This window comes from Apteryx rowi, unplaced genomic scaffold, assembly GCF_003343035.1.
Source record: "Apteryx rowi isolate R43461 unplaced genomic scaffold, aptRow1 scaffold_613, whole genome shotgun sequence".
Lineage (NCBI taxonomy): Eukaryota > Metazoa > Chordata > Aves > Apterygiformes > Apterygidae > Apteryx > Apteryx rowi.
Genome location: NW_020450887.1, coordinates 357,687 through 380,057, shown reverse-complemented (window position 1 = coordinate 380,057; position 22,371 = coordinate 357,687). Strand labels below are relative to the sequence as shown.

Sequence of the window (22,371 nt, the reverse complement as noted above, 5' to 3'; positions counted from 1 at the left end):
ATATCAGAGATGACATCAGAGAGAGGAAACGGGGATGGAAAACACAGTATCAGCCTTCCCTTTGTGGTGGAAGGGGATGTGTTAAGATCAAACTGTGAATTTGACTTTCTGCTAGGACCATCACCTTGTCTAGCACCTGTCCTGCTTGCCTGAGGCATTCCATTGTACTGTAATGCAGGTAGTACCCTGATAAACCTTCCTTAAGAGTAATCAGATGCCATCAAAACAAGAAAAGGAAAGCCTTGAGAAATATGACTGTAAAATCATAATCCGGTAAGTGAGGAATGAGGAAAACCTGGCAGGAATTTTTAGGACCTCAAAATATTTGTAACTTGTGCTTTGTGTACATCATATGCTATACAGAACACAGAGATTTCTAGATCAAAGTAAAGCAAAGGGCAATGACTTGCGTAACTCTTCACAGGCAACCTCACTAAAACGATGCAGCTGCATCTTTTGGGTAAGAATGAGTCCACTCACCTTTCCAAGGGCTGTCAGAAGATGGAAATCAATGGACTCTCTGTATCTCAGGATTCGAAGGATGCCATCCAAGTATACCTGATCCTTATTGAAACAGCCTAAAAGGAGTAAGATTTATTCCACTGCATCAGTTTGTTCAAGGTGTATTTTAAGAAGTCATTATTAACAGAACAACTGTATTTCTTAAAACTACATATTTATATCTCTGAGCTTGAAAACTTTCCCAAAACTAACTAGAAGGCTAAACCCACCAGCCAGAGAAAGAAAACAAACACAAAAGATGGTATCTGTGAATATCTGCAGCAACACTTCTTGTAGTAAACATGAAAGGAGGTCAAACTGAGTCTGAACACCTTCATACTTTTACAGTTCCTACTTTCAACAAAGAAATTCTTTATTGACTCAATTTAACAGTCTTAAGAACGTGTATTTTCAAAAGCATAAATCTTGTTGCCTCATTTCGGAAACTGAAGGTCTCATTTCTCCCTTTTGCGAAACTTTTACTGCATGACAGATGCTGAATGAGCTCTGTGCATACTCCGGCCACATCTATGAGGAATAATTATAGATAAAACAGAGACCCACCTGGCTGTGATGTGTCAGTCCACCCCCTTTTGGCTCGTACACAGTAATCCCACCTAGTGTTGGGATCCTTGACAAATTTCCCCACGTCCTGGAAAAGCTGACTGAAGGACATTTGGCTAGCCTGATACACTGTGTAGTAGAGCAGGGCAGCCCTCCAAAGAAAAGGGTCCTTGCGGAACAGGACACTGTGAATGCTCGCTAGCCCCTCTTCTGTAGGGTTGATTGGTTTTAACCCATGTTTTCTACGTCCATTCCAGTTGCGCCAAGGCTGACTGTTGTTGTTAATACCCCGGAAATAATGAGTTCCTGAAAAGAAAGGAATACAGGACTTAGAACACTAACATCCACTGATTCCAAAAATGATAAAATACTGGAGGAGATACCAATATCAGGACTCAACTGGTAGCACTGGGCAGTGGGAAAAGTGCCAACTTTGGCCATGCCTACAACAGAGAATTTTGCCAGAGGCAGAAAAACAGATCAGCCCTATTCTAAATGCCAACAGTGCAATAATTCACCTGCTGACTGCAAGTGAGACTTCCAAAAATGCCTAAGGAATACAAATGTTAGCAGGACTTGAGTTCCCAAATCCGTGAAAAGGAGTTTTCAAAAAGTGTCTTATGTGCTGAATGCCTCTAGGATAGATTAGGCTTTGTGGTGAACAGAAGTAACTAGAGGCAATGAAGGGAGGGTTCAGTGGCAGCAACGTTGCCTCTTGAGGCTGATTAGAGATTCCCTACTGCAGTCTTGGAAGAGGTTGCTGTCCACTTATAAAGTGAATAACACTGGCTCAAGGCAATCACAGTGCTTACTTCTCAGATGAAATTCAGCAGCTAGCCAAGTTTATCTGGTTTTGTTTTACTTAATTAGAACAAAATTCATGGAAAAGTTTATAGAAATTTTCCATGGGGCTGGGCCAGCCTTGTGTAATGCAAAATGAAGGCAATCTTGCACAGGTTTAGGGATCACTGCATACGTTCCTCATACTTAAAGCATGCCTACATTAGCAAGCAGTGCAGCACAGTAGAAGGGATGAGTAAAGTGAAATGGCCGTTGCTGAGGCTGAGCAATCCCACTAGCTGTGTTTCAGGGTCTTTGCTCTGGACTAGCTCAGGGTTGGTCTCATGAACAAGATGCCCCTGGGCAGTGACAGCACTGTAGGTATGCCTGGAGCATAGCTTCTGCGTTAGCATCATCTGAAAGGATTATACTTCACCTGCTCCAAGACTGCTCTGCAATGTGATTCTTAGTGCAGTAAGTGGGGATGGTTGGCAGACTCGCTTTGAAAGCTCGCTCCTGATCTGACCTGAAATGTTAATATAGATTCATCCTAGGAATCTTAAAGTGGATGTCTTCCTTCTACTATGTGGCGCACTTATAAATAGGTTTCTCCTTCTCCTTAGCACACCTACAGTATAGGTCATTTAAACAGGGACATCCCTCCTTTTGTGTACGTCCAGCACCTGGCCCATTATGGCAAAGTAAGTAAGAATGCATGCATGTACTCCCCTTTGTCTGAAGAACTGCTGTCATGCTCATACCAATTTCATGTCTCAGCATCCCTTCCAGCCAGTGTTCTCGTGCAGCAGAGATATTGATAGTGAGAGTGGGACGGCCATTCACCACTGTCATTGAGGCGCGAGAAAGCAGGTCCTCCGTGAGATGGACCACAATCTAAAGATGAGAGAGTTCAGGTATCAAAGAGCTCTCTTCTTCTTCCTGTTCCTGCTTTATATCTTCCTTTGGCCCTGCCAATATTTCATTTATGCTTGGTCCCTTGCCCTTCACAGCTCTTCCGAGCTATTGGCAGATTATCCATGTGAGACATTTCATTTTTGAGATATTCTAGCCACCTGTGCTTCTGATAAAACCTCAGAGACCTTAGTGGGACTTAGCATGATGGTTAAGACAGGCAGATATGAGACTGCAAAATTTGAATATGGTAACATTGACCAGACTGGGAGGGAGAGGAATCAAATGCAGAAAGGAAACTAGAAAAAATTATATTTTTTAAAGTGTGTCTAATAATCTTGGAAGTATTGATACTTTTATAATATTAGATAAACACATAAATTGACTGGATATCTGCACACTTAACAGTCTCTTAACCTTTTTTAATTGCAATTCTGAAGTCCCATAAAGGAGAGGGGGAAGCATTGTGTGCTTTGTTTCCTGATCTATAATGCAGACTTGAAATATTATTCAAATATTGGTTTTGTTTTGTTTTATATAGGAATTGAGCTCTCTTTCTCCTGTTTTTCTTGGAAAATTAGTAATCAAAAAAAAATGACACAGAAGGAAACTAATGCATACTGATAAGTTTTGGTATTTGAGTTTTAAAAAGAATTTTTAAACAAGTGGCTGGGGAAGTCAAAGGAAACTCTCTCTTTTGAAGACTAAGCAACTTTCCCGCCTCAAGAAATGCTTAAAGAAGGTCCCCAGAGTAGTGCTTAGATGAGTACAGGAGAGTGTACCTACAAAAGAGACCATTTTTACTATCAAAGTTAACAAAAAAGGACCCAAGGATCAGAGGCATTAACATGACCCCATTGGTGTAGACTTCTCTGTATTCAAAACCCTCCATTCAGCTCCAACTTCAACAGCAAACAATCAGTCACCGTAAAAATCTTATTAAAATGCAGGAAAGAAAGGAAAACCCTAAAATATTTAGAATCTAAACTACTAGTACTACTTAGCCATATTAACAGCTGATGTCCCTCTTCTCTTCAACTACAGAGAGTGTTTACAGCATATTTTAGACCATACTGAGCATGATGTATTAACTGTACTTTTGCAGAAGAAGGGGAACACTTGATTAAGACAGGGGATGTTTTATGAGGGTGCAGGATCCTGCTTCCATAAAGACAAACAAATATAAACATGTATGCAAAGGGAGATAAAAGCAGAGCAAAGACCAAAAATGTAAATTTTTTCTGGCTAGCTTTAAACTGTAGCCTTGGAACCTCACTGTTAGAGAAACAGGTAAAGTTTGGCACCAGTGTCAAATTGTAGTCTCCCAAAAAGGAGTGATGAGTGTAACAGTCTCTCCTAACATTACTGCATTCACTAATTAAACCTAATTTCCTATAAACTAATTTTTGTCTATTGATCTCCCATTCCAGATTCCTCTTGTTCACTCCCATGATCTCACAAAGGTCTTGGACTGTGTCAGCTGGTGTTTTCATTTGCAGTAATTCTGTTTTTCTACATTCAACTTCAGCTGACTTTTCCAAACAATTCTATGTAACTAAGTCAAACTGGATTTTTTTTTAATCCCGAATAACTGAGAAATAGTTTTTTTGCACACAGCTCTAGAAAATAAGGTTAAAGTGAGGAAAAAACAGCACTTAAACCAACTCAACAGATCAAAGTTTTTCAGACATTTTTATTCGCTTATGTCACCTTCATTTGTGCAACTTCTCACAAATCAGTCTCTTGGGCTGCTGATTATTTTTCTTGGCCTTCTCTTACCTTTGGTGCAAATAATGTGATACAAGAGAAAGGATGGCAGAACTGAGAAATAAATGGAAATGTGCTATTCCAAATAGCCAAAAAAAGAGAGGAGGAAGCGTGTTGCTCTTGGGTACTCCCAAAAGAGATGAAACTAAGAATGAGCATGTATGAGTCAGGAAACAGGCTCAAAGAGATGGCTGAAGCATTCACAAGGAACTTGCATCATCTGGATTGTTCAAAAATTCAATTGGGCACAGCCATTAGAAAAATATGATGTAAGGAATATTCTTATAACTATGGAGGAAAGGCCTCCCAAAAGGTCTCTTAGCTCCCTTTCCTGTGTAACTTTTAACATCTAAATAAATGCTTCTTTCCTGACCCAGTGCATGACCTACCTCACCAAGACAGCCTTCTTTCACCATGTATTTCCTGACATGATTCCAGATGCGACTTTTGGTCAGCAAGCTGCCTCCAGTGGCTTGTTCAAATTTTTCATAGCTTCCATATTTCTGCAGTGTCCGTTCCATAATGTTAATGGACTATAAAACACAAAGGTATAGCAAATATGAATGCAGTAAGACCCCTGTGTAAGCCTGGCATGTGTTCTCTCTCTTTCTCTCTCTCTCTCTCTCTCTTTCTCCTCTCCTTCTCTCTCCTTTTTTTTTTAAACTCATTGGGAGTCACTATTGAACTGTAGTCATTACATATGGGCTGACACACTCTGTAATCAATTTATATAATCTTCAGACATGCATTAATGCCAAAGTACTGAAAAAAGATTCCGATCAACTCATCTTGGACCCCCATTCATCAGCATGACAGATAATTTTCAGCTTAGTGAAATGACACCCCTTTTCTCTATAATTTGGGGAAAATTGTACAACTGGCTTGTAAATCAGACATAAAAGGCCACAAGCACATTGGAAGGTTAAGTTGTTAGTGTGCTTCTTTTATGGTTTTCCAAAGAACTTTATAAATATCATCCATTATCATCATCTCACTTCATTTCTTGGTATAATTTAGAAATGCTAAACCATGATTGAACAGATGTATAACTAGAATTTTAACAAGACTATTTCTACCAAAATGCCTCCTTATGATTAAATCCTCTGTACCATCAACGTCTGTGTCTCAGAAGGGAGCAGAGATGATGGAAACTTTATTCACAGAACTTCCATTTAAGCCAAAATAATTCTTTATAACCCAAACAATGAAGGAGGGAAGTTCCATTAGGCAAATAAAGCAGTAACAACTTCAATTCTCTTATGTATTGCTGCTGGAAGAAGTCCTTTGTGTGTGAAGATGGAGCACAATGCCTGTTTTATATAATGAGATCTGAACTCTGCGTGTTGAAGATGTTACTCGTGGGGTGTGAAATAGTCATTTCCAATGAGCTATTTCCCAATATATCACTTCACACCCTTAAAAGAAAATACAATATAGAATATCTTCTTACCCGGCAGTAGCCCAGCTAAGGAAACTGCTTTATTCTCAGATATGATAACAGAAGCTCCCAAGAACCCCAGACAGAAAAATATTACTGATATTACCTTACAAAATGAATACTATTGCTAAGAAAATACCACTAACGATGATGGTGGAAATCTTGTGGACTGAAACTCTTTCTACACTGTACAGTCAGTGTATCTATGTACCAAGCTAATAACAAGGTTATGCTTTTTGTTTACAGCTATGTAATTCTGACATTGTCAGATTGGCTTATTGTCCACAAAAATAGGATTAATTTTGTATCTCTCACAGTTACTAACAAACCTCTCTCATTTCATTTTTTCATGTTGAAACTAAGCAACCCTCAGTAATTGCCACTGAAAGCCATAAATGCTAGTTATGATGTATTCTTAAAGTCCTGTAGCTCTTCGGTGAAAGAAATATAAACTACCTGAATGCCAAGTGAATACCACACTTAATTTGGGGTATTTTTTTTTCTGCCTCTCATACTTCATATTAAATTTGAAGGGTCTCCTGGTCAGATCTGAGAAATTTATTCAAAAGTGAAGGAAGTACCATAATTTACTACCTTAGCACAGAAAAAAAGATGGTTAGCTTAAAGAAGCCAGTCATTGTTGGAGGTCACATAATCTGGAAGCAAAGATGCTATCTACCCTGTGTCACTGCTGTGATCTTTCTTCTCTCTGCACCTGAATTTCCACGTCAAGTTTTTCTTTACATAACTCTTGTACGTCATGTGAGCAGAGGTCACAAGCTGGAGAGCAGTAATAGTGAATCAGAAAAAGGACGTAAGTGAAAATCTGCTGCAAAAATTACCCTTGGTTACTCCAGGAGCTATACAGCCAGTTCTTCAGGTACAGCATAGCAGCAGTATGATACAATACTAATGCAACCTGTCCAAAAAGCCAGAGTACATGGCCTCAAGAGAATGACTCTAGCACAAACAGGCTCATTATAAAGCCAATCAGAAACCTTATATGAACCCTATCTCTTTGCGCTGCCTCCTGCATGGGCAAAACACCCTATTCACCATGCTAATTCCAGCAATAGTTTCAGGCCTGTTAGGATCTTAGCAGCAGTTACGCACTAGACCCACCCTTGGCTGGGGTAAGATAGTCCTGTCCTCAAACAACACCCCCAGGATGCAGGATTGCCAGGAGGGGCTGTATGTCACCACTCGGCCTCGTGACATTTGGCTAGTCCCCAGGATCTAGTCCCCACTAGTCTCCACTTCTGGCAGCCGAGGCCCCGCACCTGCTGAAGTCGGCAGGAGCAAGAACTGGATGTTACAAAGAAAGGCAGCAATGAGGAATGGATTAACTTTTCTAAGTTTTCTATGTAAGATCAGGCATCCGGATGTCTGAACAGAGGTATCGTAAAGAGAAGAGTGCTACTATAAAGCCTGAGACACTGAAAACCATTTGGCTTTGTCTCTCCCTCTTACAACACTGGATTGACCATGTGCAGCAGCACAGCACCATGTGGGTGTTATACAGCCCCACATAGCACAGAAGCAGCTAACTCCCACATATATCAACAGGCACTTTAAACACATTTAGTTTGGTTGCTTGCAAAGAAAACAAATGCTACTGCTACTAAAGAGGCTATGGAGATGTCACTGTGAAAGCTACCATGGGTTTCTGCAACTTGGAAACAAATGATATTTTTCAAGAAGAATATACCAAAAATAGAGGATGCATCCTCACCTCCTGCAAACTGGGTAGCTCTAGCAATTACAGCCAAATGGCATCATTTCACCTTCCTGCTATTTTAGATATTTAAAAGAAGTTCAGTGCTGTTAATTTTACTATTAATCCTGTTGATTTATTGTACAGAAATATGAGTAAGGAGAACAGTAGATCTGCATTGTAGACCTATCCCAACACCTACAATGTAAATGGGATTTTGTTTCCAAGTTAACTTCCCAGGTTTTACATTAGGTCCGCTATGAATGCAAGGCTGTGACTGGGACTAATACATAAATAAAGGTTGGAGAGGTTTTTGCACATTAGTAAATAACATATTTTTCTTGTGAACATACATGTCTAAACACTGCATGTTATTTAAAAATGATCTCAGACAAATGAAGCAAACTTAGTGTCTAATCTACATATTAAAAGGAGGAATACATGAGTCCCTCACACAGGGCCTAATGTTTCTGGAGTCTAATAGCAACTGCTTTAAGCAATTTGCTTTTGGCAAATTCAGGATCAAGGGCAAGGTGTAGAGAACAAATCAAAGCAAAATCTAGTTCTTGGTTCTTAATCTGACAGGGAGCTTGTATATTTTCCTAAAGGATTTTTTTTCTTTTTTTTAAACTGAATTATTATATATGAATTATCAACTTGTTCTAACAAGCTTTGGCTATTTTGTACGTTTTTCAGTGTCTCTGCAAATGCCGAGGTATTTTGCTGCCTTACACAAAATCTTTGGTTAAAGAAGCAAATCAAAAATGCCTGCTCTCTGTCCCAGGAATAGTTTATTCTCAGTAGGCAACCTGAATAATTCAATATAACGACTCTTTAGTTTCCTTTGTAAGGTGCCAGATCCTTAAGATATTAATGACACCTACTAGTTGTTTGGTATATCTGGTTTCACTGAACAATTAATTGCTGTCATTTGCTCACTTTGAAAGAAGTTAATCTTCTAGCATGAAATTTGTCTTCACTACTGTTGACATGAAATTTCAATGAAGTCTATTAAACACATGAAGCTAAGCCCCTACTTATATTCTTTGATGCATAAATCCCTTTGAATGTGTATCAGTAATCTCCATTCTCAAAGAAATCTGATGCCCAACAGCACCTTATTTTATCTCCCAAACCTCTTCTTTTTTCCTTTTCTCTTCCTCTGGTCAATTCTCTCAGTAATAAATTCTGGAAAGATCTTCAAGTATATTGAGATGCTGGAAGTGAAGTTTTGAATAAGATTTACTAGGTGGTTCTGTCAGGTGAAATTACCTACTGGTTATTAAGGGACTAATTCTGTCACCATTAATAACTTCTTACGGATCAGAGTACTCAACAACAGGGAACCGAACTTCACTCTACGCAATCAAATGGGCTCCCACAGAGGCACGTGGGAACCTCTCTACTAGGAGATGGGTCAAAGCCTAAAGCATTCTGTTGCAACTGTCAGCTTCACAGCAATAATAATGTATTGTTATAATTAATAGCATTATATAAAATCACAGTGAGATGAAGAAGCAAGATGTAACAGGACTGCTTCAGGTTGAGTTACTGCCAAAGCCTGAATGAACTGCCCTCATGAGGCCAAAGCCAGAAAACTGCAATTCCCTGAGCAGCTGCAATATGCTGTGTTAGCAGAACCCGTACTTTTGGAGACATGTCTTTCTAAGTTTAAATGTACTTTGTACAGTTGTATAGCATGGCATTGTCCCCCAAAAGTTGTCAATAAGGCAATTTAAAACACAGTAATTCCTGTGGTTTTAAATTCTCTGAAAGTTATTTAGTGAAAGAACTGATGCAGGGATGGGTAGCATTTTCAAAAGTGGCCAGGATTTGGACCTTACCATTTTAAGGGATCTTAAGCCATCTTTCAGAGAGCATCCAATGCTCAGGCTTTATCAATAGTAGTAAATCAGACAAGGCCATGGCATTGGCTCAAGTGCTGGAATAGGATCATTCACAGAGCTTAACTATTAGCATGCCCCCGGACAYGGTTTTGGCTTGGGCTAACTAGCACACTCTCAGGCAACGCTTGATCATGGCTGAAGGGTAGTACAGGCCATCATGTTCCCAACAGAAGCGGGAACAAGGCCACTATGTTTTGGATGAGGAGAGTTTAGCCATAAGGACATGAGCCAGGTCTTGGCACCAGGGCCAGAGAGCAAGTCCTGGCTCTTTTTATTTATTAGTATGGGTGCATCTTTGCAGTTCCACTGACTTTACTGGCTCTATCCCATGCAAGTAGGCATGGCTTCACCAAGGGGAAATCATGCCTAACCAATCTGATAGCCTTCTCTGATGGAATGACTGCCTGGGTAGATGAGGGGAGAGCAGTGGATGTTGTCTACCTTGACTTCAGCAAGGCTTTTGACACTGTCTCCCATARCATCCTCATAGACAAGCTCAGGAAGTGTGGGYTAGATGAGTGGACAGTGAGGTGGACTGAGAACTGGCTGAATGGCAGAGCTCAGAGRGTTGTGATCAGTGGCACAGAGTCTAGTTGGAGGCCTGTAGCTAGCGGTGTCCCCCAGGGGTCAGTACTGGGTCCAGTCTTGTTCAACTTCTTCATCAATGACCTGGATGACAGAGTGCACCCTCAGCAAGTTTGCTGATGATACAAAACTGGGAGGAGTGGCTGATACACCAGAGGGCTGTGCTGCCATTCAGAGACACCTGGACAGGCTGGAGAGGTGGGCAGAGAGGAACCTCGTGAAGTTCAACAAAGGCAAGTGCAGGGTCCTGCACCTGGGGAGGAATAACCCCCTGCACCAGTACAGGTTGGGGGTTGACCTGCTGGAAAGCAGCTCTGCSGAGAAGGACCTGGGAGTGCTGGTGGACACCAAGTTAAGCATGAGGCAGCAGTGTGCCCTTGTGGCCAAGAAGGCCAATGGTATCCTGGGGTGCATCAGGAAGAGTGTTGCCAGCAGGTCGAGGGAGGTGATTCTCCCCCTCTACTCAGCCCTGCTGAGGCCACATCTGGAGTACTGCGTCCAGTTCTGGGCTCCCCAGTACAAGAGGGATGTGGCACTACTGGAGCAAGTCCAGCGAAGGGCCACGAAGATGATTAGGGGACTGGAGCATCTCTCTTATGAGGAAAGGCTGAGAGAGCTKGGCCTGTTTAGCTTGGAGAAGAGAAGGCTGAGAGGAGATCTTATCAACGTGTACAAGTATCTGAAGGGAGGGTGTCGAGAGGATGGGACCAGACTCTTTTCAGTGGTGCCGAGCGACAGGACGCGAGGAAATGGGCACAAACTGAAACACAGACACTTCCATCTTAACATGAGGAAAAACTTTTTCACTGTGAGGGTGACAGAGCACTGGAACAGGTTGCCCCGAGAGGTGGTGGAGTCTCCTTCTCTGGAGATATTCAAAACGCGCCTGGATGCAATCCTGTGCAATGTGCTCTAGGTGACCCTGCTTGAGCAGGGGGGTTGGACTAGATGATCTCCAGAGGTCCCTTCCAACCTCAGCGATTCTGTGATTCTGTGATTCTGTGTAATACGGAAACTGAAACATTTGAGAGCAGCAGCTAAATTCTAGCTGTTTTCGAACAGTGATGAGTTAAGAAATCATGGAGAAGTCAAAAAAAACTTGGAAATCATGACTCCTGTACCCCACTTAAATTGCATGACTGACTTCAGTTCAAATTAAAAGCTAGAGATGCAGACTCCTTATTTGCCTTCTTTTCTTCTGGAACAGGTCTTTTTAATGTATGTTTATTGCACAGGAAGCAGGAGCAATTTATGGCACTGGAATCATTGCTAGTGGGGGAGTGTAGGAGTAGAAGTTTGGCTTAGTTCATGTCAAATGCTGCTGAGAAAAATTACTGCTGCAGTAATTTCACAACATGTGCTCTCCCTGTCTGAACTGGTCTCAGTGTGGCTTCAGAGAGATGCCACAAACACAGAGCTCAGTCTGCCTCTGCACAAACCAAACACGAGGTCCAGTTCAGCTTCATCACAAACTGCATGAAAAAGCTCTTCCTACAACGTGATGACAAAGCTTTTCATGGAGAAGAGACCAACAGGGAAAATGGGAGTGAGATTCTGATGCTGAAAGAAGCCAAGAAAATCAGTGAAAAAGAGAAGTATTAGGCTTAAAGAATAGAAAAGATACTCTATATACTTTATGAAGAGTAGGAAAAATCTGGAGTGCTGACCAAAGTGGAGCAGGGATGAATGAGTTCAGGTTTGATAAAGCAGGGGACTGTTGATGCAGAGCACTGCTGAAACCATTTGAGAGCAAGGAGACAGTTTCTTCTCAACATAAAAGCTATAAAAATAAGGGTGTTTAAGAAGGGCACATAAGCTGTATTAATCTGTTCTGTTTTGATGCTTCTAATAAGGACATGTTACTACTATGAGAGATGCAGCTTTACATAGATTTGGGGTGTTATCCCAGAGAACTCTTCTGCCGTAGTCAGAATGCAGGTATTTTCTAAAACCACTTCATCACAACAGTGAGAAAATGAAAACTGAACATGCATTAAACTTTCTGTTTGGCCTTCAATGACAAGAAACTTTCTTGCACTGACACCCCCCGACGCCAATGGAGGCAACATTAGCTTGGAAGTTGGGAGCCCCAAGTTCTCAGCCCTTCTGTCTGTCTCCAGGCATGTTGCTGAACTCCTTCCCATCCGTTTAAGGCTTTTCTAAAATGCTGTGAGACACCTGGATCAACAACACAAGGTGAATAGCAGGTTCTCAGAGATACATTCCCATGAAAAAGCATCTGAAAGTCCACAGACCCACACTGCCCCCTTGCACCTCAAGTCGTGCACTGATGCGACTTCAGCAGGAGGAGTGAGTAGCCAAAGGGCACCTCCTCTACCCCACATGCCACACTTGGTAACCTATATCCTGATGGTTCAGCCACCTCAGAACAGATGATGCAAGTCTGAATTCCCGCAGATGAAAAAAGTCATTAAGCCTGGTCTCCTCATTCCTGAACAAGTATTCTCACTTAGGAATTTAGTGATTGCCACTATCACCTTTTCCCATGGCTCTGTTTCAAAGAAAACAGAAGGAGTCCTGGTAGTTCCTTCCAAAAGTGCCGTACGCTAGCTCTCCAGTGGGTGGAAGTGTTACTCTGCATCCCCCAACAAGCACTGAAACAACCACGAGAGCCATCTCACACACACACACACACACACACACACACACTCACTCATGCGCGCGCTCTCTCTCTCTCTCTCTCTTACTGGCATACAAGTCTCTGGAAGCGGCAGATGGACCTAGCACTGAGGTGAGAACTGTCCCCAACAATGCTGCTGATTTTGACACTTGCCACAACCACCCCAGCTAATGGTGGTATCTGAGGGGAAAAGGGTTGGGATTTTTTTGGATCCCAAGCACTGAATATGACATGGAGACCCCTCACTGAGGGTTCTCTACTCGTCTCTGAGGTGAGGTGACAGAACTCAGGTTTTGCAAGAACTTGCTAGGAAAGGGCAAAATCCAGAATACCACGTCAGCTCTTGTCTATCTGAGCATCCAACAGTGAACTCATTTTCCAGCCTCAGGGCCAGTGGGAAGCAAGTTACTGATCTTGTCACAGTTTCTAAGGCCAAACTGTAAACTTTTCAGCAACAGCAAAAAAAAAAAAAAAGAAGAAGAAGAAGAAGGAGGAGGAGGAGAAGAAGAGAGAAGAGAGAGGGAGGGAGGAAAGGAGGAAGGAAGCAAGGAAGGAAGGAAGCAAGCAAGGAAGGAAAAAAAAAAAAAAGAAGAAGAAAAAGAAGAAAAGAAGGACTATATGCCTGTACCAGGTTACTAACAAGGAGCAAAAATTCCTGTTGCTTATTATCCCAAAAGTCTGGTTGAATCCCTCTTAGGGCTACAGAAGAGTGCCAGAAGAAGCAGTCCCAAGAGAGGTCCCATTGCTTGGCAAACTCTGTGGACACTCAAAAAAGTAATGACACAGAAGCATTAGGAAGAGCAGACCTGCATTCAGTTCTGCTTAATTACTAGGTGTTAGGAGTTTTTTTTTTTTTTTTAAACAAACTGTTTGCAGCAAATTGTTCTCTGAATCCCAAGTCATCTGTGTGCAGCAATACAGGATCATTTCTTTTTGTGAGCACATCCCAGGAGTATGTGTATCTATGGTATCTCTCAAGCAACCAAGTTGTATTGCTGCACATAGATGACTTGGGATGAGACAGCTAATGGATCCAGTGATCTAGAAGATAGTTTCCTATCCTCAGTYTCCATGTTTGGAAAAAGCTCTGCTACAAAAGGTTTGCAGACTCAGCTGAGATTTATGATGTAGACAAGGCTTGCAGGCACTATTGCTATCCTCCCTGCACAGCTTATGTTTGTTCAAGTAAGGGGAAAAAACTTTCCAGCTGTATGCTTAAGTACTGATAAGCTGTACCAGATGGAGCTTGTTAGACTGATCAACAGCCATAAAATGGTGGCTGCCCTCTTTTCTAGGTACAGCTGAAAAAGAGGGACAGAGGTGAGTATAGGTTTCTGAGGATAGCCAACTTAGGCTGTGCTATCTTGAGTTTTATTTGAAGTTTGTAATGGTTCTTCTTTCTGTTTGCTTGTGCTCTGTGTGGTAAAGAGCATGTTTCAATAATTCAGACAGGGTGGAAGTATTTTCAATGAAAAATGTCTTATGTATTTTATAAGGAGTTAAAAATTAATGCTTGTTTTGGTTTTGTTCATAACTGGGTTATGAAATAAGCCCATACTCCTACTGCAGTAACATCATAAGAGCTCTGCAAACACTTCCAGCGGAAAAGAGAAGTTTGAGCAGTGTCTTCAGAACCATGCTACCTAGATAAACCCAACAGTCTTGTGTTACACATTAACATGCTCTTATCCCTAAAGTTTAGCTTAGGGGTGAGTTTAGCACACGTAGCTAATAAACAGTGAGGTGCTCTACAATCAAACGTCCTTTGCAGCCAGTGGTACTTTCATGGATCTTCAACACATCTGATCTGTGATATCAGCAGAATGCCACAAGAGATTACTCTGCATTAAATGTCTTGTCATTTAGCCTTCCCATTTCATCTGATTATTTTTTCCATCATCCGAGACATTTGCTAATTGTAGATTAGCTGTATTAACCCACCACTTGTCACAACTTAAATGTGTGTGATACAAACACTTACAATGGGATATATCAGAATTTTAAGTTAAATGGAAAGGGGGAAAAAATATTTTTTTTGTATAAGCGTAAAGGAGAAAAAAGTACAATTCTTTCTCAGGAGGGATTACACATTTAACAAAATAATCATTTWAAAAAAAAAAAGTCTTTACTGCCCTCACCTATCATTCAAGAAATATAGGTGTTCAGAGGCAGATTACTTGAGGTTGCAATTTCCTTACTGGTTTTAGTTCAGAAAATGGCAACTGATAAGTCAGCTGCTCTACAAATGATAAGGGCAATTACTTCTACCGAAATATTGCCACCTAAAGCATCAATACAAAAATTACAAATGCTTTAAGTGTTAATAAAAACTAACAACTAAGGACAATTAGTTTGAGCCAGAAAGAATGCAGATAAGCAAACTTTCATAGAATCTAAAACACAGGGCTGCTGCACTGACCTTGAAATACAGCAGTAGAGAATTATTTCTGTAGCATTAGAAGTGTCAACCAAAGTGAAAAGCCAGAAATCTGACATGCTATGTACTATTTCTTTATTTTTCAAGTTCTCTTAAGAGCACATACTGCATGACTCATGGAAGGAAGAGCCTTATTACGTAGAAAACAAGATAAAGTAGGATGAAAGATACAAGCATGAAAAAAGAGATGTTGGAAGTATAATTTTGAAGTGTATTAATAATGCAAAAACATTTACAGTATGGCTGTGAAAAGTTAAAGGAAAAGAGTGGGATATGCCTGTGGCTGAAAAATTTTACCTGTCTAAAAGCAGGGGGGAGAAAGGAGTGCTCATAAGCCTGCACTTTCCCAGCTGCAGTACTGTTCTGTTAATTGTTGGCAAACCCATACTGTTCCTTGCCTATTTTTGCTTAAAGGGTGAGGGGGGTGTTGTCACATGTTGCGACTGATTCCACTGACATGCACAAAGGTAAGAAGAATAATAGGAGAATGCAACCTGCTTTCATGTCTCAGCAGGCTAGCTTCATAGGGGAGTAAAAATACCTTTAAAGTGATTTGAAAGCCTTTAAACTCTGAAATGTCTGATTTTGATCTCATTTTGCTCATGCATCCTAGCAGCCCCCTATGAAGCCAGAGAGTTAGTGCAAAGCTAGTTTTACAGAGATTTTAGTGAGAGAAGAACAAGCAAGGGTAAGTCACTGTAAGCACCTTTCGCAGATGGGTTAAGAGTAATTTCATTTCTGTTCACAGAAAGTAAAGCTTCCTAAAGTAACTACAATAACCAATGAAAGCCTAAAATATTACAGAAAACAAAATAGAGTTGATGCCTTTTTAAATAAAAAAGGAAAACTACTTGCAGTTGTGTGACTGCAGACTACTTGACACTGTGAGTACTTTTTTCATAGTCGTAATTTAAGTTGTCTTTTCAGAACTTAACACTTCCTATTAAATACCTACATGTTTCTCCTCATAAGTAAAATCTGAATGAAAAAAAATTATCATTGAAGAAAACTGTTCATACAACATTATGGAATAAAAGTTTGCATTGGGTAATGCTGCTTCTTCTGGATAATAAATTTGCATGAAATGAAATTCAAATTTGTGTGGAAATGAAAATCTCTAAAGCTAGTTGCAGATTAAAAAAAAAGAGAGAGAGTGCCATCTGCTGAACTTGGAGTTACTTGTGGTAAAGCGGCTATTTTGAGCATGAAGCTCAGGATGTTTGTTCAATATTTTTTTAGGAGCTGAACTTTGAAGAAATGTTTTTATTGCTACAAATTTGTCACTTAAACTAAATCTTAAGAAAGAATTTACAACTTCTTGATAGGTTTCATAAATTTCATACTTAACTGAATATTAAATACCTAACTGCTTTTATAAAGTTATTAAAACCCTTATTTGAAAAGGTTAAAGTTACAAATCAGAATAATGCTAAGGGATTATTCACTACTAAAAAGGGTGAATACTCATTATGCAGGTGTGGTCTCTTTCCTCAAAAGGAAGTTAAATTACTGACAAACTTGTTCCATAAAGTCATCATGCATAAAATCATTTTTAAGGCCCTGCTACCTCATACCAAAAGGGATAATTTGCATTAAATTTCATTTGACAAATGAGCTATTGTTGTTGATTTGCAGTAATCTATGATTAATATTGTTAACGCTACTGTAAAAAAACTAAAGGAAACCTTGCTAAATGCTCTAGTCAAGGAGTAATTTTATTTGGTGCCAGTATGATTTATTTGGTTGTTTAGAAGAATGGGAGCTAAATCTAAGAACAAAACAGGTGCTCTGTTTTCATAAAGAAAACATTTTCTTAATGAAAACCCAGCAACTGAGTTACTTAAAAAATATATATATATATATWTTTTTTTCCAATGTGAAAATGCAGAATCACCCTTATGATACAATGACTGAATTAATGGGTAAGAACGCCTACAYGCTTTGTTGGATTTGAAAATAAATGTCAGATTCTTCACAAGTTGGGAGTCATTCATTAGAACCCATGGTAACTTAATTTGGGACATCTTTTGCATCAAGCATTTGGGAGGGGGGGGGTTGAAGTGAAATAATCATACCACAAAGAAGGGAAACCTGTGGAATGCAGGATTTGTTCCCAGGTTAAGTATCACTTGAAGTGTCAGATTCTCTGTTTAAAAAACCCTGTCAGACCTAATGGTTTAGAAAGACCTTGTTAAAAAAATGTGGGAAGAGAACTGTTTCTTATATAGATAACACTGTTCTGTTACTTAAGTCAAATTTCAAAGCAAAATTTTTTTTGACTCAGACAGGTAGGAAGCCAAGTTGTTTGCAGAGAATGGAAACTATGCTATGATACCATATTATTATTAAAAAAATTTTTTTAATAGTTTTATCCATCTCTGGAACGGAATTTTGGTCAGGATCAGGGACATAGCACTGATTTGCTGTTTGACTGAGCTTAATGCTATGTAAATATTCTTCCAAAGTTAATTAAACCAAGTAAAATCAACACATGCTTATCCAATAACCATGACTTCAAGGCAATCAATTGCCTTCCCCTCTCTGCCCCCCTGTGACCGTGTGCTCCTTTCCCCTCCACTGATGTGCTCTCTCTCCCCCTCAACCTGACCTCCCTGTAAACAGCACGTATGTAGGGGCTGGCAGGTGGAGGCTTATCAGCGGATAAATAATAATGGCCCATATATTTTGATTCCAGCTGGTCCTCAAGGACAACTGGTAAAATTTTTAATAGATACGGGAGCACAAATTTCAATACTGACACAACAAGATGCCGAGAAGCTGGGTGTGCGACCTGGATGGCAAAGAGTTAAGATTACTGGTGTGGATGGAGCAAGTGTTGTGTGCCAAACTGCCAAGGTCAATTTACAGCTCCCAGGCGAGAAGTGTATGTCTACTGTTCGCTTTGCAATTAAAGATCATCACACTCATGTTGCACTTGCTGAACTTTTACAGACAGTCTCACTCCCTCAAGATGTGAAATTATACCAATATATAGATGGGAAGCTACCAATAACAATGGTGCAAAACACAGAATTAGTGCACAATGGATTTTTCCTTCTTTTTAATGGGGTAACCTGTCCAGACGACCCYGCCGAGATGGATCTATTCTACTTTTGCTTTGCAGCATCCGACAAGATCAAGATGAAAGGAAGATACATAAGTCTACTGCTGTTGAAAGTTTTGCTGATGCTAATCAACTTAGTTATGAACAAGGAAATCACCAATTGGCCTTGGTCTCACGCTCATGTGCAACACACAGGGAGCATGGGATTGAATTCAAACACAGGCCTAAACTTGGCAACAGTGGTTATGCATGGGACTGAAATTTACTCGGAAAATGAATGGAACTGGCATAGCACAAACCARCTTCCTCAACTGCTGAGAAAGATAGGACACGACATAAAAATAGGATGCAGAATGATTGATGGACCCACTCACGAGCAGGCAATCCAAATCTATGCAACTGAAGTAAAAACAGGGACAAAGCAGAGGGAAAACTGTGCCATGGAAAAATTGGACTGTTGGTACAATTTTACAATAGTCCAGCTAGTTTTTGTGGTTTGTCTCTGGATTCATCACAGAGTGGGGCTATCATTTGAATTTAAGATCAGCATTACTGAGCTTAGGTACCAATTAATTGTAAATGCACTTGATGTGGCCCAATATAATGTTTCTCTAGCTGTTAGTTGTATCCAAGCTCAACTGTGGATGCAATCTATGGTAGYGGCAATTATAAGAGAGGGTGAGGACAGAACCTTACCCACTGAAATTCGAAAGGTAATTTGGGATAACGCAACCAAATTTGAAGGGGAATTTCAATCTTGGTGGCATTTAGTCAATTTCACTTATGACCCTATCAACAATAAGGCTATGGCTTTTGTCTTAACAATGCGCAATGCTTCGGTATACACCATATACCCAATCATTGCACTGGGATTAAATCACAATGGCACTATACTCTATCCGATAGGACACAGAGTGTGGGCCCAGCGAAATGGAAACAAATGGCAAACTATTGATGTTAATGCATGTATTGTACAGGAAAAACAAGGCTTTATTTGTGACAATAAAACCATCAAAGCCCAAGATGTTTGTCTTGATACTGAACAGAATGTTTGTCATTTTGAAATACATCTGGATGAAACCCCTGCAACTGTACTTGTCTACCTTGGAAAAGGATGTGTTTGCATGAGAACCCTTTGTGATTCTATACTTGCAGATAACATCCCTATAGATACGAGCAACTATTCCAATATTTGTGTTTGCAGTTTCACTGAAATTATTGGATGTGACTTTAATTATTCTGCTCCTGCTATGTCTTATCAATTGTTACAATCTAATTATACACTGAATCAAGACTTATTGCCTACCCCCATTGGCATGAATCTTACGTTAGTGAAAAATCTGCTACGACATGATGACCTACATAGACTGCTGAAATGCACTTAAGACAACAGACAAAAGACTCTGATCATGGTGCATCATGATGCAGAAGAGATACACCATGTTCTGGAAAGAGTGAAAAAGGATGGAGAACATCCTTGGTGGGAAACTCTTCTTGGATGGTCACTGACAGCGATGGGAATGTTTAATCACATGCTTCATCCAATTGTGTTTTTACTGATTCTACTGTTATTATGTCTATCACTTATAATTATATTGTATATAAGGGTCTGGTATATAATGAAACACATAATCTGTGTTTCACCACCCAAAACATATGAGTTAGTATGTAAGTAATAGCAATATTTCATGCTGTTTACTTGCCATGGACCTGTAAGTGCATCACTTATCAACATGCTATTTATGGCACAGAGGCAAGAGGTGACTGTACCACCACTCTGTGAATGGTGAGATAGATTGACTATAGTCACGGGGTGGAGTGTGACAGTGTGCTCCTTTCCCCTCCACTGATGTGCTCTCTCCCCCTCAACCTGACCTCCCTGTAAACAGCACGTATGTAGGGGCTGGTTGAGCATGTGCCAACTAAGGCCCGTCTAGTATGCAAATAYGACTRTGAGTCAATCATCTCCCCCCCATAATCAGGGGGCAGCCCAGGGCCCATTGAGCTCTCCTGCACGGCAGCAGGCTGCACTGCAGAACCTCCCCTTGAGCAGGGACGCTTCTCAAGGTTACTCCTCGAGATTCCTTATCCGTGACAGATCCTCGGTAAGTGATTAATAGCATGCTGAACTTCTGCGAACTTCATGAAACTTTGCTGAGTTATATCTCTGACTAACTGTGCACATAACCCCTTAGACATAAACCGTTGACCAAGTCTGAGACTAGGACTGGATCCAGCCACACCTAGGCTCCTCTCCGAAGGAGTTTAGAAAGCAAGGGGGTCCAGTCTGAACCTCGTGACTCAACGGGAGGGTCTCTGTTGCACATGCATCTGACCCTGTCCTTCATGCAGTAAATAACTGAGTGAACCTTGCCAGTTGAACCTCACTAAATTGTTCTTATTTACGATTGAACTTTGTTAAGTCGCTGTCTTACTACAATAAACGTAGTGCTGCTTCCCTCTTACGAGTGAAGTGCATCACTCCTTTCGTGACACCACCCCCCCCCCCGCAACAAATCCCTGTGTCACTAAGAGGATTGGCAGGATTTCTATTTTGCTTTTTTTCTATTCACTAAAGCCTATTTATGCACTGTATTTTTCCTATATTGGACTCTGCTTCATTGCCTCAGAAGCTTTCTTGCATTAAATTATGTTTCAGGTAAACACAGTTATGAGAAACTATGCCTTTATCCTCCAAAAGACTGTAAACATTAGGAAGGCTTTCACTTTCTTTATCAGAAAAATTCTTTCAATTCTGCTGTTGTCCTATCATCATTAATGTATTTTTTAAATAGTATGTGAGAAAGATAAGAAGGAATAGTTCTGCACCTGCTACAAATAAAGCCAAATATCATCTCTATAAGCATGGAAAAAATACTAAAGTAATCAGTGGGGAGAGGGGGAGGGAAAAAAACAGAAGCCGTACCTGCTTAAGAAATCTGTCAGATGCTTGGCTATGCTTAGCTAACACATTTGGCAGTGCAGGGTTTGCATATTCAAATTGAGGATTGTATGTGAAATCTGACTTGAAGAACTTCACCTTCTCTTTCTCCACATTGGAAGGCTTGATGGCAGTTAGTAAACAGAGTTTTTGGCCAGAGACATCTCCCTCTTTTCCATGGCTTTTTGACAACTGGGATTGTTTTGGCTTTGTTTGATTAAAATGCCTCTTAGTTCTACTTCTGGGTCGAGGAGGCAGTCCTATGCTGTTCCCTGCAACTGAAATACTGTTTGTAAACTTCATGCTGCTAGACACCGGGCTAGTGACAAAGATGGAAGGCTGTCGGTTTGTGCAGTACCACCCACTGCTGAACAAAGGCAGTGGGACTTTGATTTTGCGATGCTCACTGCTTCGCAAGGTGGCAGAACACTTTGCGGCTTTTCTATGTTTCTTATGATGAGCAGATGACTGCTTTTGAGCCTGGTGTTTTTTCTCTTCTTTGCTCTGCAAAAGGACATTGTAGCTACTGGTTCCTGTTGTGAAAATGTCCTTAAGAATCCCAGTAGACAGGTGCTGGAGACTGTTTTCATTATTAATGTTCAGCTTATGTTCTTCTGGACTCAGGACTGATTTCTTAGAGAGCTCTTGCTTAGGCCAGTGAAGTTCTTCTGCATTAAAAAAGAAAAAGCCAGAAACAAATCTGTTGTTTCATACAGCAATATAAACCTTAAGATCCCCAAACACCAAAATAAACGAAACACAGAACTTGACTAGAAATAACTTGGCATGACTGCGGTTAACGCAGTCTTGACTTTCAGACAYATGGAAGAATAGCGTGTGTTTGTGTGTACATCAGCTTTAACCAAATTAGATTGGGCTTGTAAGATCCAGCTAAACAAGTATGCTATGTTTGCAACTCCATGTGTAGATGCATAACTTCCCCGAGTGCACTCAGTTTGCAGCCAAGAACTAACTTGCTTAAAATGAGATTCCTATGCATGGCTTTATAAATGCGTACTGTCACATTAACATATAAACTTTTAGTTTCAAGCAAGACCTGACTGATCTTTATCATGCAAGGAAGGCCTCTGCATGGATAAAGGATAGCTTAAAAACTAGG

At 40.5% G+C, this 22,371-nt stretch overlaps 1 protein-coding gene across 4 annotated transcripts in view; it reads right to left on the bottom strand.

The window, feature by feature from the left end:
- The window catches only part of KIAA0895 (KIAA0895 ortholog), a 38,437-nt gene that overhangs the window by 6,554 nt on the left and 9,512 nt on the right, over window positions 1–22,371 (bottom strand). The window contains exons 2-7 of one of the 4 annotated variants that reach the window (XM_026083743.1): window positions 21,237–21,919; window positions 4,914–5,057; window positions 2,607–2,739; window positions 2,282–2,371; window positions 1,066–1,371; window positions 481–578 (exon numbers count right to left, since the gene is read on the bottom strand). In XM_026083743.1, the coding sequence (XP_025939528.1) occupies window positions 481–578; window positions 1,066–1,371; window positions 2,282–2,371; window positions 2,607–2,739; window positions 4,914–5,057; window positions 21,237–21,919 (1,454 nt within the window). The remainder of the gene's footprint in view (window positions 1–480; window positions 579–1,065; window positions 1,372–2,281; window positions 2,372–2,606; window positions 2,740–4,913; window positions 5,058–21,236; window positions 21,920–22,371) is intronic. The other 3 variants (XM_026083744.1, XM_026083745.1, XM_026083746.1) reach the window with 3 other exon arrangements.